This window comes from Opisthocomus hoazin, chromosome 1 (genome assembly GCF_030867145.1).
Source record: "Opisthocomus hoazin isolate bOpiHoa1 chromosome 1, bOpiHoa1.hap1, whole genome shotgun sequence".
Classification (NCBI taxonomy): Eukaryota; Metazoa; Chordata; class Aves; order Opisthocomiformes; family Opisthocomidae; genus Opisthocomus; species Opisthocomus hoazin.
Window position 1 is genome coordinate 99,212,092 of NC_134414.1, and position 25,425 is coordinate 99,237,516.

General features: G+C 37.4%; 1 protein-coding gene across 1 annotated transcript in view; it reads right to left on the bottom strand.

Annotated features, from left to right (window-relative positions):
- CFAP47 (cilia and flagella associated protein 47) overlaps positions 1–25,425 on the bottom strand; it is a 359,445-nt gene that overhangs the window by 300,996 nt on the left and 33,024 nt on the right. Inside the window, exons 22-25 of the mRNA XM_075430383.1 lie at positions 13,311–13,479; positions 10,105–10,205; positions 8,306–8,465; positions 1,060–1,252 (exon numbers count right to left, since the gene is read on the bottom strand). Of these exons, the coding sequence (XP_075286498.1) occupies positions 1,060–1,252; positions 8,306–8,465; positions 10,105–10,205; positions 13,311–13,479 (623 nt within the window). The remainder of the gene's footprint in view (positions 1–1,059; positions 1,253–8,305; positions 8,466–10,104; positions 10,206–13,310; positions 13,480–25,425) is intronic.

Below are 25,425 nucleotides of genomic sequence, written 5' to 3' on the forward strand. Positions count from 1 at the left end.
TCAGATGTTTTCCCCAGTTAGGTAATTTTAGGTTCCATTTCTGAAATAAGAATGCTAGTCAGTTCGGGCCCATATGGAATTCTTTCAGTTCCAACCACTGAGTCACTGACAAATCATTTGATAAATTACAACAACTCAAATGAGACAATAAAAATTTGAAGGTAATGTCATTAATTTATAGCAACTTAAAGAGTTTTGCTCCAATTCTTCTGGTATTGGAATGACACCTACATAAGCATAACAAACTATTGCTGCTGCTTACTAACTACAAACAGAAATCTTGTATCTTCGAGACCAGAAAAGCATATTTCGACACACATGTACACAAGAGTGCTTGGAAAGATTAAAATATTAAGATTTCTATCCAATTGGAATAGGTGTGGTGCTGGGTTATGCTATGAAGATTACAAAATGACTCTCTTATAAATTCAAGTAACAGGATAAAGTGGGTGATTCACAGAAAAATGAGAAATATATGGATTATTTATTATAACAAGTGACAGGATTAAAACATTTGTGCTGTCCTCTTTAGTACTAAAATCTTGCTTAGGAAGAAAAAAAAAATAAAGAAACAACACCACCACAAAAAAACCCACACCACCACAACCCCATCAGTTGTCCAAACAGCTAGATTTCAAAACAGTGCTTTATAACCTGTGGAGTAGAGAAAATAAAAGAGAAAGATTTTATTTTTTCACAATGCAGAAAAATAAATAAGACTATGATCTTAGTATTCGGCTAAAGTGAACAAAAAAGTCCTGATAGGACTCTCTTCTTAATTTTTGTGTTATTTAAAGTAATTTTAAAAATATCAGATAGAGTAAGTATATCAGAAGATGGTCACTTCGGGAAGCCAGAATGTTTTGGACAGAAAGTGGACTTGTTGAACATACAGCAATATTAATTACATAAATTTTCTCTTAAATACTCAGATTCTTTCCTCTGCTGAGCAGAAAATTAATACTAACGTTCACAAACAAAAATTTATTCACTTTTCAAAAAGAAAACAATAAAGAATTATTCAGGATTTCTGTAACGAATTTATTTTGAGATTTTTACCTTAAATAATCTTGTGGAATGATACTGATAGCTGTTTCAGTTTTCACATCCAGAGGAACAGGCATCAGCATTAAAAAGGGAGGATTAAAACTTATTTTTTGTGACTTCACAATGCCAGACAACGTTATTTTGTAATGTGATGGATTATCATTGAGAAATACTGACATTTCAGATGTGTATGTCCCAGGACAAGCTGCTAAAAAAAGAAAAAAAACACAACCCCACCAAAAAAAAATTACTATAAATACATGCAACCAAAAGAGTTATAGTAAGAGCTTTTGTGTTGGTTTAGTTGTTTTGTTGTTTTTGTTGTTTTTTTAAAAAAAAGGAATAGGTATTGCTTTCTTACCCAAAACGTAGCTTAATATACAGTAAATATTATATCAGAATTATTTCTTAAGAAAGCTTAGAACACTTACCTGTAGTGAACCAGAAATCCATACTCTTTTTAATTTGTCAGAAATTTTTCAAAGTTTGAGTTCTTCATTTACCATATTAATCATCTTATATATAACTTCAACATAAGGCTTCTCAGAAGTTTAATTACAGCCATGTTATAAACTACACTAATTAACACACAGAATACTTATTTTATAAAGGAATAAGTATCAGAAGCACGTGACTGCCAAGACAAGAAAAAGTTGGTGACTTTTAAGATGGCAATCACTACGCTTTGACTATACTGTTGCCAAGTCAGCCTCACACAAGCCAGCAGGACAGGTTCTACACCCCGCTGAGAGCATCACCCTTTTCCTTGTGTTCTGCCCCTTCTCACGCCATCTTGCTAACTGCTGCAGAGGATTTTTCTCTAGGATGGAAAAGCACATTTTCTTTCACTGAGACAGGAAGACAGGTGCTTCCTTCCACAACTGTTACACTATCAAAATGGTGTTCCAAACCATGCAGTGCCATTTACCAAATTTTCAGTCACTCCCACTTGCCGAAGAGCTAAGAAAACAATTTTGAGGGCCAACTAATGAATTCCTCTTGCACTTGGAAATAAATCTGCGTGCCATGTTGTCAGACAAGCCAAAAGTTTAATCCTTTCATTTCAGAGAAAAACACTTTTCCCTTTGATTCCCCTCTGTCATCAGACTAGCAAGTATGGAAACATACTTACCCAATCTTTAAAAAGAAAAGAGCTAGCAAAACTAATAATTATGTATTTTAAGTGTCTGTAGGAGCACATACGTGTCACTTCAAACAAAATACAGTTGACAAGCTCTTCTGAGATTAGCTCAGATAATTATTTTCACAGCCTGAGAAAGAGTTGCCTTTGTTTACATACACAAAGAAGAAAACCTAGTGTCTTCAAAATTATTTTGTCTTATTCCCTCCTCATGAGAGCCAACCTCTTCATGGACATTGACAATAGAGGAGTTTTATGGAAGCCCATTAGCTCGTCAGAACATGGCAAGCAGATCCTTTCATTTCAGACCAGAAAACATGAAAGTGGAAAAGTAAAAACCAGATTAATTGGGACCTTGCCACAGTGTTTGCAACATCTGGCTAATTCCCTGTTAAACAGAAATAAACTTTGGGAGATAATACTGCTTAGAAGGCAAAGAAGCTTGTGCCTCTAGGTTTTGATACAGCCAGAACACACCTTTTTCGGGCACCTAGCCCTTTTGTGAGGGAAAAGTGAGCGAGCATCACAAAAGGTCATGGAGATGTATGAAGCGCCAAACAGGGTATTTTTTACATGCTTGCAAGAAAATATGTTCTACACAAGTTGCTCCCATATACGAGCTAGACAGTCTACTGTCCTATAGCTGTGCTCTAACTAAACCATATTTCTGGGATCCCATCTTCATACATATGTGTGACACACGATTAAGAAAAGCGAAAGGCCATAACCAATAAATGCCATAGGGATGGAATGCCACCAAGGGAAGAAAACCAGAGCAGCTTATGTGAGTACCAAAGTATACGCAGTTTTCACTAACTCACATTTTTAAATAGTCATATTAACAATAGTTCCAAAGTTAAACCTTCAAAAGTTAGGAAAGAAGTGTTAAGCTTTCCTGATAGAAGCTTTTCATCCGTACTGCACATAACAATTCTAACAAACCTATTAACTACACGATCACATCTGTTTGCCATAGAATCCCTGACTTGCTCAGAAGGCAGAATAGACAGTGCTTATTCTGTATCGCTGATCATTCTGTGTGTGGGTCCACACATTTACTAACATCAAAATTCTGCATAATATGTAAGCCAATAATTTACTGCTTATGTCAGAAACACAGGATGTTGCAATACTGTCCTCATTTTAAACAGATACAAAGAAAAAAGTGAGTGATTCTATTATGTTTTGTTCATTAGTTTGTAAAGCCTAGGACCAATGTTTTCAGGATATTTCATGTTAAATAAATTACTTTGAAATTAATGAGAACTATGTCCTGAATTAACATCTGAGGTCATGAATTTATTCTATTAATCACATCTTTCATGACTACTGTCAAAGCTTGTGCTGCTGTTACCTTTCTGTACCTATCAACTTCTACAGGGCAAGCAACAAGCAGATCGACAGATGTGAAAATTTTCCTTAGGGAGACTTGATGATATTTACAAATCTGCCAATCTAAATTTGCCAAGGCCCAACAACATCTGTAGAGTTATACAGAATATTTCCCCTTTGTCTTTGCTAGATATACCTGTTAGGGAAAAAAGCATTCATTGCCTTACCTTAGAAAAATCTCTGAATAAAGGAACACAACTTCTCAAAGTACATATGTGCATATATTCATTAGCTGCTTCATTTTCAGTCTAATTTGCACTAGAAAGCCTATCCAGTTCAGAGTGCCTAATTCCCTAGCATGCTATCCTGGGACTATACTTTATGTGATTCCTTGTTAATAGAAACAAAAACATTATATTTCTGCTGCTAGTCAGTTATAAACATATGAAAGTTCTCCTCCCAGTACTGCTCACACACTTCTGGAGGAGAAATGTTTGAAGTCCCCACACCTTCCACTCTACCTGTTTCAGCTGCAATTTAAACTAGCAGCAAAAGCGAGTTTAAACAGCCTCTTTAAGGATGTCCATATTCCTTGTTCCTCTTTATAAGCACAATTTTAATTTTTGATTTTTGTTTTCCCCCCAGAAATCTTAATTGTATAATGGCATGGGTTTTGATCTTTTGAGAGTGTATGGGAAGAAAGCAAAATCACCATCTGCTGTTCTCACCCTTTAAGTTTCTATTAGATTGTTACTCAGTTCCTACACTTGTCTCCTAAATAAACATTGTTAGTTTACTTGCCTTGGACTTTTGGCTAATTCATGTCTTACTGCATGTATACACCTCCAGCATAAATGGGTACCAATGAAGAATTTGCATACACTGAAACACAGACTTCAAAGCAGGAAAGTCACAGGTAGTTAAGACCTAAAAGCAAGCCCTACAAAACAAAAAAAGAAGAAAAAAAAACCCCCACAAAACTAAACTTATATTTCCTCCACAGAAGCTGTTAAAGGGCATAGTTACTTAATATCTCACTCTTGCAGAAAAAAACCCTGTAAGATGGAGGTTGTGATGGACATCTGTGCTCACTGCACAATGACCTCATGTTCCAGGGGCACTGAACTCCTGTTAACTCACTGATGCAATTTGTGAGTATTTTTCCACATGGGATCCCAGAGCACAGATTTATTGTAACTTACTATGCTGCAGAAAAGTTTTTTCATATCACAATATTTTTCATACACTGTTCATGCATTATACTATAGTACAGCAGAAGAGGATCACCCTAGTATACCTTCAGTTCTTGAGAATCTCTACTAAATTTAGTATACTTTTTTAACAGGCAGCATCATATTATCATGCATAATATAAACTCATGCATTTAATTTTAACACTGTAGCTTACTATAGCATTTTACTCTATTATAAATATTGTGGCATATTTAAACAAGTTATTGTACACTCATATTTCACTTTCAGGTTTGTTCACCCCCACATACTACAACTTTACAGCACAAACCTATGAAGGTGATTAGCACGCCATATTCATTCAGTAGGTCTTAGGTCTCCTGTGTGGGTTTTGGTGTATCTAATGTTCTTAGACGAAAGAGTATTCAGTGAAGGTATAGCGCAAGTAGGCTACAAATCATGGAAATAAATAGAACATGGAATTTAGGGCAATTGATATTTATTTATGATTTTCTGCAAGGAGATACGGGAAACAGCAAAAATTGAAATAACTTCAAATGAATATTATTTATAAGTCATACGTATATATACATCTGCATTTACACATACAATTTCTTCAGTAATTTAAAATATTCTTTTATTTGTATGCTGTTCTCTGCCTCACAGTCAACACGTAAGCATTTTGAATACATTCTCATGATGTAAACAACTAAATAGAAGCCCCATCATCTGGATGATCATTTCACCTATTGATTATCACATGATCCTCTCCAGCTGCTGCACAAAATAGTATTAGAAAATTTTGTATATTTTCCTCTGTCTTAAATGCCAGAGTGGTACTTAGAAGAAGGAGAAAATGAGACCCTGTGCTCATTCAGGTCCTAAAAATCACCGGATATCCGGAAATACAGATTTATTATTTTTATCTTCCAAATCTACTACTGCCCTGAGCAATTTTCTTTTCCAAGCTATATACGTTAACCTAATCAATGCAAAACGCAGCATTATATCTCCTATTAGAAGAATGCGTTTCTCAAATTCAAAGCAGACGAAAATGTTTATATGTGTTCTTCACAAGTATTATGATCCACGATTATTCTAACCATAGGCACACTGCAAAAATATCTATTAGAATACCTTCTCAAAGTTACAACACTTATTTTGTAGGCTTTATTATCTGAAATACTGCAGAGGAAAAACATGATACCCTACTGAGAGCAAAGCAGAAATTTACAAAAGAAGAAAAAAAAACTTTCAAAAGAAATAGAGTTACAGTAAACTACATGTGTATTTGTTAATTACATCTCGAGGAACAACAGAAGGTTACGAGTGTTTGTTTTTCACTTTCCAGCCTTCTGTATTTCCATTCCTCTTTTGTCTACATTCTTACTCCAAAGTCCTGGGGTCCTAACATGTCTCTGTTCCTTGACTTCTTCAACTTAATTTTCCTCGAAGTTGCATCTCAACAGTTTCTCACAATTCAGAAGTTTACCCAAAGCCTTTCTTGTGTCTAGACACACTCTCCAGAGGTGCTTTGAGTAGATCCTTACATCCTTCACAAGTAAACTGAGATTCCAAGTCAATATTCCTAAAAATTTGTAAAACTGAACATCTGAAAAGAGATAACTTCCAGATTTTTCTCCTACAATATGTCCCCGTGTTTTCTCCAGTCCTCTTGTAAGCCAGCTCCCACTGTTTAATCCCTTCTTATCTTTCTATTCTAACATTTGCTCACACCTTGGAACAATATTTTCATTCAATTCACTTAGTGTCCTGGAATTTTTTTTTCTCATTTTTATATTTATATTACTCCCAAAACAAATTCTTTAACAAAAATTTTCATTTCTATTTTATTTTGATAACCTACGTAAGTTACCACTAAAAACTGACTGGGGACATGCACAGATGAGATGAAGATGAGATCACATCATTTGGTCCCAAAACCAAGGATTACACAAGGTAGAAAACAGAACCCACCTAGTAAAAAATATCTTTATTACACTGAACATATTTTTATGGCTGTTTCATAAGCGTGTGATTCAGATCCAAAAACCAAGGTTTTTGCAGTTTACTTTGGAGGAATGTAGGGGAAAAGGAGGCAAGATGATGCACCAAAGCCAGAAACATACTCTAAATGTTTTTGCTCAGCCTTCCAATAGTAAATGACATTTAACTTTCTTCTAGCAGTTTAATTTGTAATAATATATAATTTAATAATGTTAAATACCTATTTCTAAAATGATACCTTATGGACAGTTCAGAAGTGTAAAAACTACAACTACAGATACTGATTAGGTTAGAAACTTTCCGGGTACTACATGCACAAAAAAAATACTACTTCACAAAAGCCAGAATTTGCTACTCAAAAAAAAAATTAAAAGAATTTAAAACAAACAACCTTCTAAATAATTCTGAAAAAAATCATTACATATTAATTACTTTTCCACTTCCTAAAGCAAAAATCACAAGTTAACATCACTTTTCTTCAACCATAAGTTGACGACTAAAGCTACCAATAAGGCATAAAGCATAGTGGAAAAATGTTTTAAAGTACAGCAAGCAACTCCAAGCAACACGTGCAATTAAATACTGCTCTTGCATATCCACAAGATGTTTGCAGGGCAACATTTAATACAGTCTTCTCAATTTATGATACAGAGTCATGGCAAGACTCTTATACCTATGATTTTTTTTTAATTTCTCTTTATATTACATTGTTCCCAGTGCTTAACTGAGGTTATAGATTTCAATCCCATCAAAGAATCGCAGCAACATCCTTCTTTAGGATAGGGATGCTCACTTGCTGACTCCAGATTAGATCCAAACACACACCTTTTCTTGTCCTTGAAAATGCTGGAGCCTAAAAAGTAGGCCACTTGTAACTGTCAAAATGACTCTGAGTTCTGTAGGCATCAGCTGCACATGCTGGTGGGCTTTATCAACTCAAATAGTGTTACATCACTCTCTACTCTAAACACTTGACTGGGAATAACGTAGGTTCTTAATATTCATGTTCTGCCATTCCTCTTCTGGTCTATGTGGTTGATTACCATCTACCTGCATGCTCCCAAGTTTTGTTAGAAATCCATTTGACATTTTTTACTTAGGGTCTGGAGACTACTCAGAAAATACCATAGCTAAGTGATTGGCTATCACCATTAAGGCAAGAAATTTCCATTCTTATCTAATTTATGGCTATGAGAAAAGTTCATATACATTTCAAGTGCCACCAGAAAGCTTTAGTATCTAAGTCAACCTAAATGCACTTGAAAGAGCAGTACTGAAAATGATTTAGTTACCCCAGTCTTTGAATGCTCTATATGTGCAAAACATGATGCTTTATATGTGCAAACCAGACTTTCCAAGTAATGCTATCAAGTAATTCCAAGCTTTGTGTTAGGTCTGCAGCTGTCTTATTTTCTCAGAACCACAACAAACTTTTCTTTTGTCATTTTAGTTTGTTATTTAGTCATGTTAACAGAAGTTAATCAAAAGAAGCTCTAGTGATGATTCATCTTAAAAAGTCATTTAAACACATCTATGAAAATGGTATATTGCCCGAACTATCTCTAGAAGAATTCAGAAAGTTACTTACAAGGGCAGAAGAATACAGCAATACTAATTTTTTGTCCTGGATCAAGAAATCCACTCTGCAGACTAAATTTAAAAATACTGTCTTCTGTATTTTTGCCTGCATCATCATAATTCAATTTCCATGTCAATGGCTGCCTTGAGATATTCTTCAGGTCAAGCTTCTGTAAATATTTGCAGAGAAAGCAGGACACGATGAAAGAGGGAAAGCAGCAAACACTATGATACTTTTCATATTGCTCTATCCTAAGCATTCTTCTTGAAATCAGATCAGAATGAAAGCAAGAAAGCATTAGAAAGCAATGAAGAATCCAGTTTGTTGTATCTGTAAGGTGAGAAAATGAGTATGCCTATCAGCACAGACTAGATGCTTTCCAGTCACTCATCACATTCACAAAGAGTAATACCTTCTTTCCAGAATGGAAAAATCTCATTTATGCAAGCTAAATAGATCAAAGCATTGCGGTGGGAGTGCTTAGCCAAAAGAAATGAGGAGTATTTCCTGCTACCAGTGAAGCACAGCAAGCATTTAACACATGTCTCATGACATCTAGACTTGCAGGTGGATATGTTGAAAAAGCAAGAAGTTCAGAACAGATTTTCAAAACCCATTCTTTCAATTCAGTAAGACAACAGTGGAAACAAAAAAAGAAAAATTCCATTCTTTTATCTCTCCCTTACTCTTTCAACTCCTAACATATCCATAGCTAGGAAAAGACCTTGACTTGGTATTATCATTGTTTTCTGGAGATATTTGAAAAAGAGTTTCAAGTCTTTTCATCATTGCCAAAAATTATTTATCATTTCCAAACAAAGTCTTTGGAAATTAGAATAGATTATGTTCTGGTATGTTTTGCATTTGTACCGCCAAATTCTCTACATTTCAAACAAGAATGGCTGTGGCCAAACATCCTATTTAGTGCCTCTTACCCATTAAGCCCCAAATCATGACCACGAAATTTTTGGGAGAGTGCCAGTTGGCACACGTCAGTACAATACAACATACTGGGACAGCAATTTAACTGTATGGACCATCATGGCACACCAATTGCAGTCCTGCACTGTCACTACTTAGTTTACTAGTATGGACAGAGGCAGCAAATCTTTGGAAGTAAGATATTTCCTACACAATTTATAGTTTTTCATGGTGCCCACACTTTCTCATATATCAGAAAGTTACGACAAGCCTGTTGGGGTCGATGTAGCTTGAGAATTAGCATGACTACGCCACTTAAGCAAAACAGCATAATTTAACAGGCTGCTGGAAAAGACAGCTAAGAATAGCCATTGAGAAAGTTCTGATAGTGCACAAGGTGTGGGTTAGCAAAAACAAGATGTGTTCAAGGACGTGCAGGCGGTCTGTCGCTATTGGCGTTACTGCATAGTTACCAATTATAAGGGAATGTGGGGCGTGTGAACAGCGTGTGATTTATGTCTGTAGCCTATCCGAATAAGCGTAATCGTGTGTACAGATATGGTAAATGTATATAACCGCCCAAGCGGGGGAATAAAGGAACCGACTGTGCATCGTACCAATGCGTGTGAGAGTCGTTCCCGTCCTTTCATTGATGCTGAAACTCGGCACAAGCCCAATTCTGAGTTTTGGAAAAATTTGTAGTGATCAAAATACAAACATAAAATCAAAAACTGAACAAAATGGCAATTGGAAAATTTTTAAATATTTAAACCATATATTTGGAAGAAAACTGAACTTTAAGTTCCAGATCTGTATTCTTTTCCCACTCATCTTTGGGTAATTAAAAGCTATAGCCAAGAATAACTATAACACTTGCGATTACGTACCTGAGAATTCAGACTTTCATCAGCAATATTGAAATGTATGCCACTTGAATGTTGTGCAAATTTAAGTTCCATCGAGGAGAACTCCAATGGTGATTTAAGTACTGTTGGAAAAAATAATGCAAGATGTTTATACAGCATTATTTTGACAAATATTTCCTCAAAGTCCCTTCATAAAAGTCATTGTTTCTGCATGTTTAGCAGAAATGTTTCTACTCTTATTTTAAAGCTGTATTTTCTTTTTGTTGTTCTCATACTACATACATAATTACTGTAATTTGACTTTCTGTCTTATTACGACCCTTTAGTCATATTAAAATTATTTAAACTTTGTATCTACCAGACTTATAACACCTCTCCTTCACACAAAGATGCTATAAACAGAGAGTCACATGATCCTATTGCAGATGAATGCATTTACATTTGTGATGGTAATCATCAGAAAAGGCTTGAAAAATTTTATAAAAAAAAAACATTTTTCTTAATTTCATATAGCTGGAACAGAGAAATCATCACAAAGGATGAAGTTTAAAGTATGGATTTAGAAAAACAAAAGTATTTGTTCCCCCAGTCTCCTTTTGCTTCTTGATTACATACTGTAAATGAACCTAACAAGCATACAGTATCCTTTTACTAAAATCTGCAAATTTGTTTCACACTCAGTGATCAATTCTTTTCTCCCTCTAAAAAGCACAAAGAATTTCCTAATCACATATCTCACATCATGTAAACAGCAATACTATCCAATATTTCTCTTAAGCACAGGCATATAAACTCTATAAACTAATACTGTTTCAAAGTAGGAAACTAATCTGCTGGAACGCTTCCACCAATATGCAGTTATGTCACTCATGAAGTTTTCACCTCTCACAGAAACTGCCCGTATAAGGAAAACAGCACAACTGAAACACTAGGAAGTAAAAGGAAAGGAAATTATCTACCCCACAAAAAAAAAAAAAAAAAAAAGTGGGATTGATTATTGAAAAAATATCAGCTCACATGAGGTCATTACACTGATAGTATGTCCTCTTCCTTTGTGTCTGGCTGAGGTGGGGCTTGTGTCTTTTGCAGTTTAGTTTTCTGTTTTGTTTGTGGTTTTTTTTCTCTCTTTCAGTGCTTTCTTACTTACCAACAAGCAGTTTCCAAGTGAAAAGTCTTACAAGTATTTAAGTAAGAGACCTGCTTTCCTTCCCAGGTGCTGGAACAGTCTACAAACTTTGTTTTTTTTAAAAAAAAAATCATAGAAAGATCCATGATGGACTGAAAACATATTGGCTATACTGAAGTTAAAAGACTGGGCTGACTACTCTGAGATTATTGTGATTCTTTTCTCAGGGTGAACAACCCGGAGTACAAGCATCAGATATAAGTTCTTGATTTAAGTTCCAACTGCACTGTCCTGTGCAGCCTGAATCCCAGTCAACAACAACAAATGTCTGGGAGGGGAGGGGAATTATAGGAGTGGAAACCAAATGTATCAAAGCACACCCAAGTGAGAATTAAGCATATTTGTCAATTAAAAAGTTCGAACTTGCAAGATGCACCTTACCCACTTCTAGCTTTCAAAGGGATAGTCTGAAATGGTGAATCAGTAACAGACATCATTTTTAAGTTGTCAGAATGTAACAAAATTATCAAGTTTTTTTTTAACAGCAAAAATAATCTGGCTACTTGTCTGCACCTGTATGATTATACAATATACTGAGTGGTCAAGACATTCATTTAGACTTCTCTCCCTCCTCCAGACCATCAAAATTCCCAGTAAGACTGTAATTCCAACACTCAAATTTAAATACAAGCCACAGTTTATTTTTTCAACGATTTCTTAGAATTTAAAGTATTATATATTCACTTTAATACTATGATTACTTGTTGTTGGCCTATAGTGGTACCTTGAAGAAATTCTATGTGGCAGAAGTACAAATTTGTGATAAAATTTCGATGAGATTGTCATTTATTAGCAAGACTTACTGATTGTATCAATCCATTATCCCACAAAGAAAGGGAAAAGGAAATACACATTTTCTTTTTTCTCCAGGTTACATAAATCACTTCTGTACTAGAAATTTGTCACTTTGATTCATGATTTTTTGCTTACAGATGTGCTTTCTAATAATCTCATATATGCATGTACATTTATCTTTATTCTATGTATTCTTAAACTAAATATATAAATATATTTAGCTTATAAATTTATTCAGAAATGTTTAATACGAATTTACTTCCATCACAGGTTCTAAAGAAGGTCTTTCAGATTTCTTCGATATCTCAAAAGATCTCATAATTAAGACTTAAAAGCCCTACGGAGAAAAAAAAAAAGGCAAAAACCCCCAAACATTGACAAAACCTAATAAACTGGAGTTGCTTTTACCCCGCATTATGCATTTAATTGGCCAAGGCTCCTTCAGTGCTCCGAAGATGTCTAAACATTACACAAACACCAGCACTTAAGTCTCATCTCAAATAAACAGTAACTACATATTAAAAACTGAGATGAGGAGAGCTAGTGGATTCAAGTATTCACAATGTAAGGATGAGACATGAGACTAAAGAGAACCACAAATTATTTCTAAGAAAAGCAGAGAAGAATCATTTAAGATACCGATTTCTTGCCGCAGGCAAACAGCCTGTAACTTTGGCCATTAACAAACTCTGACAGACCATAAGAGTGAAGCTCTGCACATAAAAGCAAACAGAAGCAAATGCACTAAATTACCACCAGTTCTCTCGGATGGGATCAGGGCCAGACAGAGGCATTTTAAAAGAGTTTTAAACATAGCTAGAGCACCTAGTTTTGACAGAGGAAGACTAAAAAAAAAAAAAAAAAAATGGAGTACGAATGACGTACTACTTATCTACGGTTTTTCAGATGAACTGCTGTAAATACTGGGGTCTGCATGATAAGGTCTAGAAATACGAATGAATGAGTAGAAACAAAAATTAGTTTTGGTAAACTAATTTTCGTATAAGGCAAATGGCTATGTAAAAAAAGCATATTATCCCAGAATTTTATAAGTACAGGAAGTTCAGCTTTGCACATATTTAAAAATACAAATGAAAATCTGAAAGCTTTGCAAGTTGCCAAGAAATTTATGAATTATACAGTTATCTATCAAATTTCAGTTAAGTAGTAATTCTCTGCAAATAGAATACAAGGAAAAAAATCACTACAAGTATCCAGCACCTGCTTCAGTCCCTCGTTTACCTACCAACTGCTTTAACCCTACAGAGCGGAAGAGCCACAGCCACCGCCGGCGGCCGAGGAGCGACGCTGTGCTTGGCGGGTCCCGCCGCGGTGGCGGAGCCGGGGCCCGGCTCTGGCGGTGCGACGCCGGCCCGAGGAGCGGCCACTGGAAGCGCGAAGTCATGTGCTGCCACCTAAAGGACAAAAACATCAGCGTGGTCACTTTCCCACAGAAACTGAAGTACTTCTTGCATCACCTGAGTGGTATTACTCTTTCAGAAGAATTATTGAAATTAAATTAGGACCTGATCCTGATATTAATAGGATGGTAGTTTATTAGCACCCAGTATCAGCCCTTTAAGCAAGCAGCAGCCAGCCATCTTTTCCCCCACCGAGGAGAAAAACTATATGCCCAAAAGTACCAGGGTTATCAGCACAACTACAGACAAGGCGTCTGGTAAATCACCATGTGGCGTTCCTCTCCAACCGCTCTCCTGAGTGAAAAAGAATGCAGCAGTGGCCCAAATACATAAGCACAAGCAAAGAGGGGAAAACAAAGCCACGTAAGTTAAGCAAGCCTTTCTCGAACGCTGAATAGAAAAGGTCAGTTGTTACACTACACACAGCACAAACAAAATGGGCTCCGAGATCAAGGTGGAGCACGAGTTAAAAAATCGAGAAACCTCAAGGAAAAAAAGCTACTCTTCAAACCTTTGTCACCGAACACCACTGAATTCCAGGAGTCCAAATTCCAGTGATTTTCATCCTAGTTTTATCTCTGCAATCACAACCCCAAGTAAGTGGGGTTTAGAATTTTGAAGACGGCATGTTCTACACAAAATACTCTTTTTTGACAGACTGTACTTGAGAGGTCAAACTTATTTCACAGTGTACTTTTAAGGAGGCATTTCTTGCCTCTTGCTCAGTTTTTCTAAGGACCAACACACTAGAGCAGTATGTTCTCCAGACAAAAAGGTATGGATAACTCTGGCCTATAAAATCCGCAGTAAAATCAGCTACATAAAGAAGTCATTAATCTTTTAAAAGCTTTCAAAAACTGCAGAAAATAGTGCCTCATGCTTGACTTTCACATATGTGGTAGCGAGTAGAATATCTAAATGCCAGGAAAGAAAAAAAAATTCTCTCCTAAGCCAGGACATGAGGCAAATACCCATCTGTAACAGAACCGACACAGAGCTTAGATAATGAGAAGCAAGTACACACCATTTACAGCGTTGGAGTTCCAGCAGGGTTTGTAACACACAATTACAAACTCCTGGTGAGCGAGATGTGTGCTCAGCCTAGTGGAACCCTTTGTGTGTTTGCACTTAGCAAGAGGAAAGCATAGGACGAGGGGAAGCTTTTCTAAGTGAGATCACCACAGTCACTTGGTTTATATTGATATTTCAAATCCGACAATGATTATATTTTGCAACATAGAATAGGCTTTTCAAAATTAACATGGTGAATGCCATTTAAGTCTTTTTAGTAACTAATGCTCATGGTGTGTCATAAACAAAGATTGAGTAAAAATCTCCTGATTTTTTTTACGTGCTCTTCTATCTTTAGTATCTCAAGTCACCCACATAGAAAAACTTCAAGTTACACCTTCAAAATATGCTCATGTGGCATAAAACTGCGTAATTAAAAATTAGTCTGAAAAGGTTCTTTTCTTCATAGTGTGAGATGTTCCTTTCACTTCAAAGCATGTGTGAAATTCATGATTTCACGTCACTAACAACAGTGGCTCCTTGCAGTTTTAGAGAAACAACCAACTATCTTTTCTTATAGTTGAAAGTAATAAGCATTGCATTTCAAGGCTGTGAAATCTGTCAAGAAAAAAAAAAAAAAATTTTAAAACTTTCTCCAAAAACATAAAGAAAAGTTTGGTAGAATAGAGCTGAATACATCATTATTTGGCAACCCTGACGGCTGTTAAAATAAGTATGTAAGAGAACTGTGGAGTGAACCAATACCAGAGAGAAAGAAAGAAAAAAAAAAATAATTTGCAAGACTCTCTAGGTCAGGCATCTCGTGCAAAAATCACAACACAGACACGATCCAAAGATTCTGTCACACTCCTTCGGCTGTACGAGAAGTTTGCTATACTGTACTGAAGTTTGCTATAGTGTACCAGGCATGCATCTTCAGAAATGTAATACGCAAAACGCTGCATAAAGAATCAACTTCTCCCAAGCATTATGGGTCACTGTAAGGAGAACAGAGAGAAGATGACGGCACGTCTCAGTGCACATCCGAGGTTCTGAGATTACTCCCAGCCCTCCCCATAGCCTGCATGTACTTCCCTACATGGGCAATTCCAACACTTGAAACACCATTGCCAAGAACTGCAGTAAAAAAGCGGAGTTAGAAAATCCTTCCATCCCTAGCATGTATGACATACATAAAAATATAAGAAAACTAAGTTTTTAAGTTCGGTAAGATTAAAATGCTTAGTCTGTAATAGATATCATTACATCATTGGCTATGCAAAAGCGTACAGCCTAGCACTGCAATTGTTCTTCATGAACACTTATGTTTAGCATGTTTCAATCAGGCAACAAAAGGTGGAATCCCCTTATCCTTGTCCCAAAGCAGCAACTCGAAATTTGTTTTTGATCCCCACTATCAGGAACAAATTTGGTTTAGTCTTACTATGCCATAAGGCAGGCCCTCAGGAATCCAAGGCCCCGGAGGTAAGAGAAGAAGCCTACAGAGAGGATGACTTTCCCTTGGTCGAGGAGGACTGCGTGAGGGATCACTTAAGCGATCTGGATGCCCACAAATCCATGGGCCCCAATGGAACGCACCCATGAGTGCTGAGGGAGCTGTCGGATGTCATTGCTGAGCCACTCTCCATCATCTTTGAGAGGTCCTGGAGGACAGGAGAGGTGCCCAAGGACTGGAGAAAGGTCAATGTCACTCCAATCTTCAAAAAGGGCAAGAAGGAAGACACAGGGAACTACAGGCCGGTCAGCCTCACTTCCATCTCAGCAAAGGTGATGGAGCAGCTCATCCTGGAGGTCATCATCAAGCAAGTGGAGGAAAAGAAGGTTATCAGGAGTAGTCAGCATGGATTCACCAAGGGGAAATCGTGCCTGACCAATCTGATAGCTTTCTACGATGGCATGACTGGCTGGGTAGATGAGGGGAGAGCCGTGGATGTTGTCTACCTTGACTTCAGCAAGGCTTTTGACACTGTCTCCCATAACATCCTCCTAGGGAAGCTCAGGAAGCGTGGGCTGGATAAGTGGTCAGTGAGGTGGACAGAGAACTGGCTGAATGGCAGAACTCGGAGGGTTGTCATCAGCGGCGCTGACTCTAGATGGAGGCCTGCAACTAGCGGTGTCCCCCAGGGGTCAGTACTGGGCCCAGCCTTGTTCAACTTCTTCATCAATGACCTGAATGAAGAGTTAGAGTGTAGCCTCAGCGAGTTTGCTGATGACACCAAACTGGGAGGTGTGGTGGATACACCAGAAGGCTGTGCTGCCATTCAGCAAGACCTGGGCAGGCTAGAAAGTTGGGCAGAGAGGAACCTGATAAGGTTCAACAAGGGCAAATGCAGGGTCCTGCACCTGGGGAAGAACAACCCCATGCATCAGTACAGGCTTGGGGTGGACCTGTTGGAGAGCAGCTCTGTGGAGAGGGACCTGGGTGTGATGGTGGACGACAGGTTGACCATGAGCCAGCAGTGTGCCCTGGCTGCCAAGAAAGCTAATGGGATCCTGGGGTGCATTAAGAGGAGTGTGAGCAGCAGGTCGAGGGAGGTTCTCCTTCCCCTCTACTCTGCCCTAGTGAGGCCTCATCTGGAGTACTCTGTCCAGTTCTGGGCTCCCCAGTTCAAGAAAGATGAGGAGCTACTGGAGACAGTCCAGCGGAGGGCTACAAGGATGGTGAGGGGACTGGAGCATCTCTCCTACGAGGAGAGGCTGAGGGAGCTGGGCTTGTTCAGCCTGAAGAAGAGAAGCCTGACAGGGGACCTTATAAATGCCTGCAAATATCGTAAGTGTGGGTGTCAGGAGGATGGGGCCAGACTCTTTTCAGCGGTGCCCAGCGACAGCACAAGGGGCAATGGGCACAAACTGAAGCACAGGAAGTTTCGTCTGAACATGAGGAAGAACTCCTTCACTGTAAGGGTGACGGAGCACTGGAACAGGCTGCCCACAGAGATTGTGGAGTCTCCTTTTCTGGAGATATTCAAGACCCACCTGGACAAGGTCCTGTGCAGCCAACTCTAGGTGACCCTGCTTCGGCAGGGGGCTTGGACTAGATGATCCACAGAGGTCCCTTCCAACCTCGAACATTCTATGTTTCTGTGATAAGGCCTTTATCTGCTAAGAACTGGCAAACAAAACCAAATCTGTGCAAGACACTCACTTAACTGACTACATGTAAGGCATAATGTTCACAGAAAGCCTACATTTGTTTTGAAGTACAATGGTGCAAATTGAGAGCCAACATAACACATAGAAATGTATTTACATAATTAGGAATAAAACATAGACCTTTTGTTTCATTCATACATACCTTTGCCTCATTAACTGCACATTAACCAATTTGTACTACAAATGAAAAATTCTTCTAAAATTCTATATACCTAGAAGTCATATTGTAATTTATACACATACATACACACATTACTGAAATAGAATTAAAACTTAATTTCATTTTTTAGGACTTCACTTTGCAAGTAGAATCATTAGGTTTCTATGTATACATATTTTAAGAAAAAAACATTATGATTTGGGTTTAATCTCTAAAACTCCATAATGGAAAATTCTCTCTTGTAAGATTAGATACTCAAAACAATTTATGATAATATTAAAAAAATAATCCTTATACTATTACTGGACTTGCAGCTGCTTTTTAAATAATCTATGAATACCTTGCAGTTATTTATTTCTTGAGATATTTTTCTGAAGCTGCATTTAACTTCAGAGAATACAGGGAGGGGCAGGAAGCAAGCAGCCTAGAGAGTTCCTTCACAAACACTCAAGGTTGTTTATATCATTATAAGAAATATTTTTCCTGTCCTGATTTACACTAATTATGCACGTTAATTGGAAAGGAGGCATCACCTACAAAGTGGTAGTCTTACCAATTCAAATACTTCAAAAGGAGCTTTAAAAACACTAATCCCATGAGACAAAGTAGATTTTTGTTACCCATTCACATAGAACACCTCCAAAGGATGCAAGAAAAGGACATGCTTGCACAGACTGCCACCACAAGACAAAAATTCTTTAAATAAAACTGATATTCCTGCAAACTTTTATTTAGAGGCCATTTTAAAACAGCTTCCTTTTATTTTTTTGCTGGAATTGCTAAAAATAGAAATAACTGATTTTAAGAAATCTGTTTGATCAAGAAAGCTCTGCTGCCAAAACTTATATGAATCTATGAAACAGGTTTGATACAAAGTGTATGGTAGCTCTAAGCCCGACATAGGAGAGTGAACATAGCTGAGTAGCTTCCTGCCTCAGGCCTAAATAATCAATATACTGAAAGAAACAAAAGTGGGAACAACTACCCCATCAACCGTGATAACTAAAATGGTATTTTATATGAAATTCATGTATATAACATAAACAAACTCTAGTACAGTAGTCGAGGGGGGAATCTGAGTACAAAATATTGTTTAAAAAAAAAAAACACTTTCAATGCAGTTACTTCATTTCTGTCTTTATGAAGTACCCCAATATTATATTTTATGCATAATAAAATATATTTTGTTAATTATTATTATAATACATCATATATTCTCAAGGTTGAGAAAAAATTTTGCTGTCAAATCCAGGAATCATGTAGTTTATTTCACACAAAGAATACGTGACATCTCCCTAAAATTACAGTACTTACTTTCACAGTAGAACTTCACAGGGAGCTACAAGTAAATCAGGAAGCTAATTTATTACTTTAAATTAAGTCAAAACATCTGTAAAGGATAATACTCTTGTATTTATCATATAATAACATGCAGATTGTTCAAATATCTTGAAGCATGAAGAGTCATTGAATTTTTGTGTAAAGGCTGATTTTAAAGTTTCTTTATTTATAGCACTAATAATATAAATATTCAGCAGTGACATAGGGAGAGAAAATGTAATGTACATTAAAAAAATCAGTTTCATTCAATTTTAAACCCAACTGCAAAACCAGGGGTTTATGTTCTGCAACTGTATACAATATACATTCTCAGTCTTCCCTCAGATTCAACATGAGCTTTTCCTTAAAACATACTTAAATCTTTCATGCAGACTAAATTCCCCAGCTTTATATCACAGATAAGCAGCTTTCTACACTGAATAATGTAACCACTGTTCAAACCCATCATTCAAAACACTGCAATAAAATGAAATCTTTCCCTTGTCTACAATAAGAGATCATGCACCAGCAATACCCTGTAATTCCACAGCTGCAGATTTTCCACAGAATTTATTTCTTACAATATGTATTTTTTTTTAAATGAAAGAACAGAATTCATCATTAAAAATGCCAGACCACCACCCCCCCCCCAAACCACCTGTCACTTCTCTACAAAAAGCTTAAGCAATAAGCTCTGACAGGTGTGACTTGCTCTATTTATCTCAAAGGCCCTCTTCGGCTTCATTATTACACAGCTGTGTATTCTGCCTTTTTTCCCAAGATGCTGGAATTTGCTATTTTCTAGTAGGGCTTAAAAAAAGTCATTTGGAAGCAGTGCAACTCCAGCACCTTGCTTTGCCTGCTCTCCTTACCAGACTATGCATGACACCACTGCTAGCATGTGGATCATCCTGCCTGGAGAAACACAGTAACACTTGAGGAACACAGATGAGCAAATATTTAAAATGACCACATGCTGCCTGTTTCCCTGGCACAAAACCAAAGGAACAACGTGCTCCTCACTGTTACCTGGACAGGTAGCTTGCAGAAAGACAGCCATGGTCAGAAAAGCCAGGCTTCTATGCTTCTTGCACAGTACAATTTAAAACTCAGTTCAAAAATAATCACTGCTAGCAATCAATCAATAAATAACACTATTAGTAGTAATTCTTAGCTCTGTCTCTGGATAGGGATGAGTGAGCTGTAACAGGTATTTGGCCAGATAGTCTTGGGGTTTTTTGTTTGCTTTGGTTGGTTGTTTTTGGGGTTTTTTTGTTTAATTACCAGAAAATTTTTCTTCTATTCAGCTCTGAAACAAGAACCCTGTTTAGTCCATCAGAGGTTCAGCTGGCTAAACCTCCTTATCCTGCAGTGAAAAAGAACTAAAACCTAAATGGTGTCTGTCTAATAAAATTATATCAAAACAGAAAGAAAGCAGGATAGAGCCTGTATACAAATATGATATTAAGAAGTATTTGCTAGCTTACCTATTTATGTATATATTTTTGTATACTGCTTTCACTTGCAGCTCTGAGTTTCATGGCCAATAAACACCAAGGTTGAACACTCTCCAGTGAGGTAGAGAGCCCCGTCACCTCTAACATCTTCTGCGACACCACAATAACAGGAAGGCAAAGCCAGGCCATGCCTGAGCAGCATTCCAGCCTCATTTATAATGCATCAACTTCATTTTACCACTTAGAATACTGGGAGAATTATCTCAAAATTTTTTATATATTATTAGCATGCCAATATACTTTATCTCTAAGAGGTCTTTTGATGTCACATCCATTTGTAAATACTAACTTTTAGTGAGAATTGTAGAAGATATTCAGAGTTCCTATGTATTTACTTCGTTTGTTAATTTGAAGCTTTTTGAGGCAGAAGGAAAGCTACTATTAAGTTGATTTCTAGCACAAGAATTCAAGACTGCATTCAACACTAAACTACTTGAAATCTTATGTTAATAATTTAAGTAGTTTTAATAAAATTTTAAAGCATACTAAAATAATTTCATGCTTTTGTGGGTTTTTTTTTAAATCGCTTATGAATTATTTTGTTTCAATTTTTCCTCAATTCTAGTATCTACTTTCTCAGCAACATCATCAATACAGCGGGTTTTTGTTGGTTTATAGGGTTGTGTTTTCAGCAATGACTACAACAACAGCAGGAAGTTATAGTAGAACCAGAAGGCAGGCAGAAAAGAATGTGACTCGATGGGATACAGAAGGTTTGTAGCAGCTGGGAGGTAAGCTGTGTGGGAGCAGTTGTCCAGAAAATGGTGATGGGATCAGAGAAACAGCTGCTCAAGTGCAGAGGCAGGAAACAGTGCTTGCAAGCGTGAAACCTGAATAGGGTAAGCTCAATATACAGATTAGAGTTTTTTCAAGACTGCAAAGTCAGGAAAGGGAATGAAGAAATCTGGTGAGAAAAGGAGGAAATCTAGATGAGGTAGAACGATCAAGAACTTGGATCCATTGGGGAATGTTTTAAGAATCAGTAACTACTGAGAGTTTCTGATCGCAGTAAGAGATGCTGGTACCTGGACCACTTTCTTAACAGAACTATGCTTTTTATTAGTATTCTACTTTGCAGGAGTTAAAAAAGAGAAAAGCTACAGCATCCTGGGGGTTACATATAGTTCCAGATGCTTCCTTTAGTCATGCCATACTGGGCAAGACATTTAGTTTTCAAAGTTGTCTTCATTTAACACTAGCCAGTGCTATTGCTGCCATCTGTCAGTGCTGCACTCTCAGTGACATTAACTTGGGACCACCAGCGAGTTGTAAGCTCTAAGTGTATCTGGGCATGTCTTGCCTAGCAATCAGTAAGCCGCCCCCTGACAGGCAGGCAGCAATACACCCACAGCAGATGGGAAGCACTGGTTGTGCAGTGAGCTCACCCAGCACCAAGGGCAAAGGGAGACAGAAAGACTGTAAGCATATGGAGAGAAGGGGAAACTGAAATAAAGACATTTCATTAAAGCAGCACTGATTAGTTGGTTATGAGGTATAAGGTGCCCCAGGAAGATCTCCTTTTTGAAGTTCTTTATTCGCTTACTTCTGAATGAAGTTATTCTGTTTGCCAAAAAGTTATTCTTAAGACTGGAAAAACGCTTAGAGTTTGAAAAATTAAAAAAGGATGACACCTTGTAGAAAAATCTGTAATCAGAAGATGCAATAGATTCTACAGATCTTTTTTTTTAGAAGAGCAGTCACAAAACAGATCCAGTCAAATATAAGAATTTTTTTTTCTAAGTTATATCATAATTAAAGCAGATTGCCAACAAGTACAACCTTGTCTTCAGTTAGGTTACCACACCACCAGTATCAAATGATAGTTGGAGATGCTTATCAATAACGAACAGTAATACTGAACAACAGTGCAGATAACAAGTGAAATTACACATAAAGAACCATCTGCTATTTCAGCAGTCTTCAGAAATATTAATTTAGTTAATCACTTGAATTTATAGCAGTGTCAGCAGCAACATTTTTACTCTTAATCCATCCTGCAGCTTGACAAGAAAATAAAATAGTAATAGAGCTGAATTGTAACAATGGGAAATAAGAGTACTGGGAGGCAAATAAAATCCCTGTTTTGATACTTGGTGTGGGGGGCATGTAGGGTTTTAGAGAGATGATATTTCACTAGACTGTAAGGGGGATGACTGACCTTCCACTACACTCTTTTCCACTACAGTAGTAAATAAGTGATCACTTTGCACAGCAGCACTATCACCAGAGAAATCTAATGCCATAAGCAGGAACAGAGCTGTCAGATTTCATGTTATGGCTCCCATCAACATGTATGTGGTTTAGATCTTATACACAATCATGTGCTTTTAGCAACTGAGCCTAAAGGAAAAAAAAAAAAAAGAAAACTGCATCTACAGTGTAGATTAGAAATACTTCTGTTAAATACTTCACAAGACTTAAGTAAAATTGTTTTATGAAAATAAATTGAAATTGAGGCCTTGGAAGTTAAACTATTGTTACCTGTTAAATCTTAAGTTTTACATGGCTCTACATTATTTTATGTACTTCTTTTTATTTAAAAGAGAAGCTAGCCTTTCCACATTCAAATTTCCTCATTTTAAGTCAAAAATCTATACTTCTTTGTAATTAATTACTGTTTAACTGGTTTGAATTTCACACTTAGCAAGAGACAGCCACTAAGAAGTACCATGACAATTATTAAGAGCCTTAACACTGGCCTTAGTGGGGCCAGAATTTTGTCTTTGGAGCAACAACATGCTGTTAGAATGTCATTTTACAATGCATAAATGTGATTGTCTGACAGATGACTTGTCCATTTGGGACAGAGTGAAGCATTTCTGGTGATGCTTGTCCAATCCCCTCTTAAGAGTTTTCAATCATGGAGATATCTTCTCAGGTATTTTATTCCAATATTTGACTCTTTTTGGTACAATGAGTTTTTATATCCAATCTAATCTAATCCACTTGGCGTAATTTAAACCCACTACTTCTTACCTATCTACTGCAGTGAACAAGCATATATAAATTACATTCCACAGAATACTGGCAGTTAGTTCCCTTTTTTACAGTTCGTGCTTTCTGGAGTTCTGATCATTTCTATTGCTTTCTTTTGGACTTTCTTTCCAAGGGAAATTTTTCCAGTTGCTTCTTCAAGCACAGCATCCCAAACTGGAAAAGTGTTCCAGCTGAAGTGTTCTCAGCTCTGATTAGAATAATTATTTTACTTGCTTCACTAACATCATTCCTATTTATATAAATCAGTACGATGTCTGCCTCTAGTCTTAATTCTTTTTCAGGTTGTGATCTACAATACCATACACACAGATTACTCCAACAGCATTATCTAGTCTCGCATTTCTATTACTGATCCTTCCCGCCTACTGAGCTTCTCTCCAGTTTCACAATAGGTGACTGGTGATATTCTGTACGTACCATCTTGCAAAAAATTACATGCCTGCCTAACACTGTATCTAGTCTAAATCTGACTACCTTGCTTATAAGAATGTTGCACCAGACAGTGTCAAGATACTTAAAAGATGCGACATCTACTGCTTCTCCCCTAACCTCAAGGCCTGCTATGCTACAGGAGGAAATTAATTTAGTTTGAAATAGCTCATTCTCATTAATCCATTGATGCCAGCTGGTCGAGGGAGATGGTTCCGCCCCTTTGCTCCACTCTCGTGAGACCCCACCTGGAGTACCACGTCCAGCTCTGGAGCCCCCAACATAAGGAGGACATGGATGTGTCGGAGCGAGTCCAGAGGAGGGCCACGAAGATGACCAGAGGGCTGGAGTATCTCTCCTATAAGGACAGGCTAAGGGAGTTGGGGCTGTTCAGCCAGCAGAAGAGAAGGCTCCGGAGTGACCTTACAGCAGCCTTCCAGTACCTGAAAGGGGCCTACAGGAAGGATGGAGAGGGACTTTTCACAAGGGTGTGTAGTGATAGGACAAGGGGGAATGGCTCTAAACTACAAGGGGGCAGATTTAGATTAGATAATAGGAAGAAATCTTTTACAATGAGGGTGGTGAAACACTGGCACAGGTTGCCCAGAGAAGCTGTGGCTGCCCCCTCCCTGGCAGTGTTCAAGGCCAGGTTGGATGGAGCTCTGAGCAACGTGTTCTAGTGGAAGATGCCCCTGCTCATGGCAGGGGTGTAGGAACCAGATGATCTTTAAGGTCCCTTCCAACCCTTACCATTCTATGATTCTATGTTCCGTCAGGAAAAATCATCTCAGTGCAGTGAACATGCTATAAATTCACACCATCAGTTATTTCACAATAGCTTCCACATGTACACAGAGTCTTAGCTGACAATAATAAGAGGAAGAAAATCACAGTGTTACCAGACAGCCTGCAATATGCAAATATTATTTGAATGATGCTTTGAACAAAGGAATTTGCTTTTATTCAAAAACTAAAGTACAGAGGGCAGGAGGGAAGAAGTGAAAAGAATATTGTTGACCCTTCCAAAATGCACTGTCTCCAATATTCTCTCTCTTTTTTTTCTTTTAAGGTAAAAATGCAGCTAATGCAACAGGTTTATGTGCTGTAGAAGTGCTCCTCAGTTGCTTGTTCTGAACCTGGTTCATAATATCAACGACTAAGTTTTCTTTCAGTTCACTGCTCTCCAAATATGTGGAAATCCCAAACCCTCCATTCCTAAAGCGCTGTTCAATATGTTTAGATTTAAAATTTGCTATAGCACTCTCTGTTGACAACCACTGCCAATGAAATGCTATTTTCCTGATGTAAAACTAGCCCAGAAAGTCTCACATC